Below are 6,000 nucleotides of genomic sequence, written 5' to 3'. Positions count from 1 at the left end.
ATCAAATGGTGGATAGATTAAAAAAAAAAAAGTTACAGTATACATACACAATGGAATATTATTCAGCCAAGAGAAAGAAGGAAATCCTGCCACAGCTACAGCATGGATGAAACTTGAGGGCATTATGCTAAGTGAAGTAAGATAGAGAGAAAGAAATACTATATGATATCACTTATATGTGTAATCAAAAAGCCAAACTCACAGAAACAGGGTTGAGGGGTAATTGCCAGGGGTTGGGGACAGTGGAATGGAAGATGTTGATCAAATGGTACAAACTTTCAGTTGTAAGATGAGTAAGTTCTGGGGATCTAATGTACAGCATGGTGACTATAATTAATAATATTGTATTATATCCTTGGAAGTTGCTAAGAGAGTAGATCTTAAATGTTCTCACCACAGGAAAGAAATTATATTTATGTGACATGATGAAGGTGTTTGCTAACACTACAATGGTAATCATTTTACAATACACATCAAATCAGCACATGGTATACCTTAAACTCACCAAGGTTATATGTCAGTTATATCTCAATGAATCTGGTGGAAAAAAATCCACCCCTGCAGTGCTTCCAGGCGAAAAGTGTGACACAGCTGCTGGGTGCTCAATTCTAGATAGACCTTTATTTGGATCAAGTCCTAGCTTCTCTCCATTATGGCTGTGTGAACTTGGGCAAAGAGTTAACCTTCGCTGTACCTTGTCCCATCCACAAAATGGAAATGATGATGAGAATAGCCCTTCCTTCTTAGGATTATGAGAAAATGCAGAATGTACTTAGTATGCTGTTTATGACATGACAAGTGTTGAATAAATGTCAACAAGCATAAGGCTCTCCCTCAGCCAGTACCAGTATCTTCACTCCTAAGTACCATATGCTCACCTTTGGGAGTGCATCCCTATAACTGAATGTCCAACGGGAACATCAGACAGAAACGGGGGAAGAAAATCAATAATCCAGATGTCACAAGTCCCTTCCCCAGATGCCTGGCAGTCTCTCCCTCTGCCACCACCACCACCCTCACCTCCAGATAGCCCACTAGCTTGTCTCTCATTTCTTCAGGTCTTGACTCAAACATCACTCCAGTGACATCGTGAGAACCCCTTTAAAATTTCCAATACTCCTCCCCACAACACACACCATCCCAAGTTCCCCTCCTTGCTTTATTTTCTATTACACCTGTCCGCATCAGACACACCTCATGATTTGTTTATTTATTTGTTTCTTGTCTGTCTCCTCCCAGTAGAGTGTAAGCTCCTGGAGGGCAGGGGTCTTTGTCTCCTTGGTACAATTGCTATGTCCCCAGCGCAGACAGTGGGGACTCCTTAACAATTTGTTGAAGGAGTGAGTGAGGGAGGGAGTGAATAAACGAATGAATGAAGAGAAGCCCTTGGACTTTATCACAAGACCAGAGAGGTTTCACAGGGAGCTGGGGGGCGGGGGGGGGGGTGTCTCAGATCTTACTCAAACCCCTCTCACCTGCCTAACCTTGCAATCCTTCTTCTAGGTGCCACACAAGTTGCACACCCCCCTAAATATGGGCGCTGACTCCAGACGCCCCCCATTAGCGGCAAGCACCCTACGCCACTTTTGAGACTAAAGGGAGACTAGAAGGGGCAACAATCCCAGCGGGCCACCTCAGGGTCGGGGACGGGGGTCCTCACGCTCACGTCGCTCCTCCCCCTCCCCAGCCCGAGGGCCGCGTTGGGGGCTTGGGGGGGTGGGCAACGAGTGAGGTAGGGGTGGGGTGGGGGTGGGGGTGGGGGTGGGGGCCGGCGTCCGGCCCCGGGGCTGCCCAGGTGGCGACGTCGGGGCTGCGGGCGCCTTCGCTGGACCCGCATTGCCCCCTAGTGCCGCGCGGAGTCAGGGCGCCGGGCTCCCCCGCCTGATGTCACCGCCGTGCAGTGAGCCCAGAGGCGGCTCGTCGCGAGCAGACCCTCCTCGGCGCTGACCGGGCCGGCCGCCGCTGCCCGCACACCCGCCGCGGGCCGGGCCGAGCCGGGCGCCCCCTGGCCGCCGCCCCTCCCCCGCCGCTCCCCGCCCGCCCGGCCCCGCGCGCCTGACGTGGACCATTAAACTTGGAGCCGCCGCCTCGGCCCCTCTCTCGCCGCCTCCCTCTGACAGCCGGCGAGCGGGCGGCTCGGTGCAGGCAGGCAGGCAGGAGACGCGCCGCGGGGCTGGGCTGCCCGGGGGAGATGACTCCTCGCCCGGAGGGCGCCTCTGGGAAGAAGACCGCGGGCGAAGCAAAGTTGCAGGGCAGCTGAGGAGCTTGGCCGCAGCCCTTCCAGCCCGCTCACCCCAGGCTATGGAGGGCCGACTCTAAAATGAATCCCGACCTGGACACCGGCCACAACACATCAGCACCTGCCCACTGGGGAGAGTTAAAAAATGCCAACTTCACTGGCCCCAACCAGACCTCGAGCAACTCCACACTGCCCCAGCTGGACATCACCAGGGCCATCTCCGTGGGCCTGGTGCTGGGCGCCTTCATCCTCTTTGCCATCGTGGGCAACATCGTCGTCATCTTGTCGGTGGCCTGCAACCGTCACCTGCGGACGCCCACCAACTACTTCATCGTCAACCTGGCCGTTGCCGACCTACTGCTGAGCTTCACCGTGCTGCCTTTCTCTGCGGCCCTGGAGGTGCTCGGCTACTGGGTGCTGGGACGGATCTTCTGTGACATCTGGGCCGCCGTGGATGTCCTGTGCTGCACCGCCTCCATTCTGAGCCTATGCGCCATCTCCATCGATCGCTACATTGGGGTGCGCTACTCCCTGCAGTACCCCACGCTCGTCACCCGCAGGAAGGCCATCTTGGCGCTTCTCAGCGTCTGGGTCTTGTCCACGGTCATCTCCATTGGGCCTCTCCTTGGGTGGAAGGAGCCGGCGCCCAACGATGACAAGGAATGCGGGGTCACCGAAGAACCCTTCTATGCCCTCTTCTCTTCCCTGGGCTCCTTTTACATCCCTCTGGCGGTCATTCTGGTCATGTACTGTCGCGTCTACATCGTTGCCAAGAGGACCACCAAGAACCTGGAGGCCGGAGTCATGAAAGAGATGTCCAACTCCAAGGAGCTGACTCTGAGAATCCACTCCAAGAACTTTCATGAGGACACCCTCAGCAGTACCAAGGCCAAGGGCCACAACCCCAGGAGTTCCATAGCTGTCAAACTTTTTAAGTTCTCCAGGGAAAAGAAGGCAGCCAAGACCTTGGGCATCGTGGTCGGTATGTTCATCTTGTGCTGGCTACCCTTCTTCATCGCTCTACCACTTGGTAAGTTGGGGACTGGCGGAGGGGAACCGGGTGTTTTCAGATCTCGGGTTTATTGGTGAGCTTACTGTAAAGTTTTTTTGTGGGTTTTGTTTTTTATGCGGTCTGTGTGTGTTTGGCAATTGGAGAATACTGTTTGTTCTGCAAAGGCTTTGCAGACTGGGAGGCTGGCTAAGAACCAACTCAGGTGTTAGTGGAATACGCTAAGAAAGGGGCTAGTCACTTGAAATAGAACCACAGGAGGAAAATCTGGTATGTGGAATGACTCATTCAACGGCGTCAGTTTAATAATTAAAAAGGACACTGGACTTGCACATCGCACCAGCGTTATCTCAGTAGTAATGATGTGCCGGTTAAGGCAGCGTCGCTAATGCAGCATACAAAATAGTTTGTAGTTACTGCAGACGCGGCATTTGGGAAGCAGGCAGGCAGCTCGTACGCAGAAAGGCAGGTTTCATTCAGCATTTCCAGGGCTCTTGCAGAGACCCATGCTCGCCGTGAGCTTTGCAGAGGCTGTGTCCTCCCCCGGCTCCGTTCACCGCTTGCTCTCACCTCAATGCATTCCCTTCGTTATGAATTAATAAGAACAGTTTAACAGCTGCACCGCCCCAATCAGCCCTTGAGTGAGCTAAAGCTTGAGATTTAAAAGAGAAGGAAGACAGAGGGTCACATGTTTTCAATTTTTACCCAAAAATGTTCCTAACTCTGGTGATTCCTGGAATAGCCAGATTTAAATTTACAGGGGTCCCTCACCTTAGGCTGCCAGGCACCAAATCCTGCTGGGATGAAATTGAGTTCATCCTCTCCTATACAAATATGTCCATCTTCTTTTGTTTAGTGGTCAAAGTTGTTCAAAAAGCTTCCTGATTTTTCCTACGAAGATACGGTCTGGCTAGGAGGTAAACCTAGAGGAGGGTACCGTGACATGCTGTCCACATGGCTTGGGAAACACTTCTTTCTCTAAGGCACTGATCTGCTGTGGTTTTCTCTTCCATCCCTGGGGGACACTCCAGAAAATGAATGGAGGGAGGTGATCATTGCAAAGTCATGTGCCATGACAGCAGAAGAGGTAACGGCTGCTACTTGCCATGGACCATATATGCCTGCAATCACACCCAGGGCTCCGTTAGAATGCAACCTAACCAAATCCCTCAAATAACTAAAATTCTGTAGACACACTTCCTTCACCAGAAAAGGGCAAATGGAAGGAAAGCAAATTGACATCTGGAGTTTCCATTTGAAACAGTTAAAGAAAAAAGGTATTTAACCTACACTCCATGTTGTCATTTCTGAGGCAGGCTTGCAAATTAATGCCTTTTGGAAATATTTTTAGTGTGTTACATGGGAAGCATTTGAAGCTGTACGTGCCCCCCAAGAGTGGTCACATCTCACTGCAGAGAAGCTTTCTTTTTTTCCCAAGGTCTTGGGGTCCTTTTGTAGGCCTGTTGGGTTAAAGTGGGTAACAGTTCACACTGCTTTGGACTATATAAAGATCATGGTAGTATGTGGAAGTGATTTGGTCATGCGGTAGCATGGGCCTTGGGCAAATGACCGCTGGTCTGTGAGACTCAGTTTCTCCATCTGCAAAATAGGGCTAATTACTGTTTGCTCCATGGGGGTTGCACTAATGCATGGAAAGGACTTAATGCAGTGTCTGGTGCATAGCAAAAGCTCAGTGAAAGTTAGCTTTGTACTACAAACTAAATCCCAATCACCCCTCAGCCGTAAGTGTGTTTCTCCTGCTCAACTCACTTGTCAACCCCACAACTGTTATTAGAGTCTCAGAACTGAGTCTTTCTCCTTTCTTCCTTCTGCCTCTGCCCCCCAGCCTGCAGAGGCTATGACCAGAGCATCCTCAGGAAGGAGAAAACCCCAGCAGGATGCAGGGAATGGATCAGAGGTGCAGGCTTTCACTTTAGGGGGTGATGGAAACAGATCCGAATAGGTGAATAAGCTGCCAGCATGTTGAAATGGAAAGAGCACTGCCCCAGGAGTCAAGTGCAATAGAGTTCTCACATGAGCTTTGCTATCAGTCAGCTCTGTTACCCTAAGCTTGTTGCTTTACCTCTCTAGACTTTAGACCTCACTTCCAAGGAACAGAAGGGTTGGACTAAATCAAGGGCTCTCAAACTTTAACAAAGATCACAATCATCTGTGGAACTTGATAAACATTCAGCTTCTTAGACATAATCCACAGACAATCTGATTCAGTAAATCGGATGGGTCCCAGGAACCCTCATGTTTAACCAGCTACCAGGGGATTCTGAAGAGGTGGTCCACAGACCAGGCTTTGAGAATCACTGGCAGAGGATCTCTCAGCTCCCTTCGGGTTCCAGCCTCCTGGACACAAGTTAAATGCTTCAGAGCTTAGCCCTTCTGCAGGCATCCGCTGGTGCAGGAGGATGTGGCTTCTCTGTGGGTCCTGCTCTATAAACTCACCCTCAGTTTCTTCTCAAGCACCCTATCTCTGCCTTTTCTCCCTTTTCTGTTCGTGACTTTCTGAGACCATAACCCCCTAACATCTCAGGTCCTTGGTTTCCATGGTCTGCTCTCAGAGCTTGTTTCTCCTCTCCTTGCCATGAAACCTTCCTGAACACCACTGCCACTGACTCCCAAAGATCTCCCAAGGTGCTATCCCTAAGCTACTCTGTCTGCATCCTCTCCCTTGGCTGCCCAAGCCTGGGCAGGTAAGAAATACGGACTTGGCCTTGGGTTTGGGATGGACTTTGAAAGG

At 51.1% G+C, this 6,000-nt stretch overlaps 1 protein-coding gene across 1 annotated transcript in view; it reads left to right on the top strand.

Moving 5' to 3' along the window:
* Window positions 1–1,321: 1,321 nt before the first annotated feature.
* ADRA1B (adrenoceptor alpha 1B) overlaps window positions 1,322–6,000 on the top strand; it is a 49,662-nt gene continuing 44,983 nt past the window's right edge. Inside the window, exon 1 of the mRNA XM_082724168.1 lies at window positions 1,322–3,269. Within this exon, the coding sequence (XP_082580294.1) occupies window positions 2,321–3,269 (949 nt within the window). The 5' untranslated portion in view covers window positions 1,322–2,320. The remainder of the gene's footprint in view (window positions 3,270–6,000) is intronic.

The sequence above is a fragment of the Mustela nivalis genome, assembly GCF_964662115.1.
Source record: "Mustela nivalis genome assembly, chromosome: 3".
NCBI classification, from domain to species: domain Eukaryota; kingdom Metazoa; phylum Chordata; class Mammalia; order Carnivora; family Mustelidae; genus Mustela; species Mustela nivalis.
The sequence above is the reverse complement of the archived record's forward strand: the minus strand, read 5'-3'. Positions and strand labels throughout refer to the sequence as shown.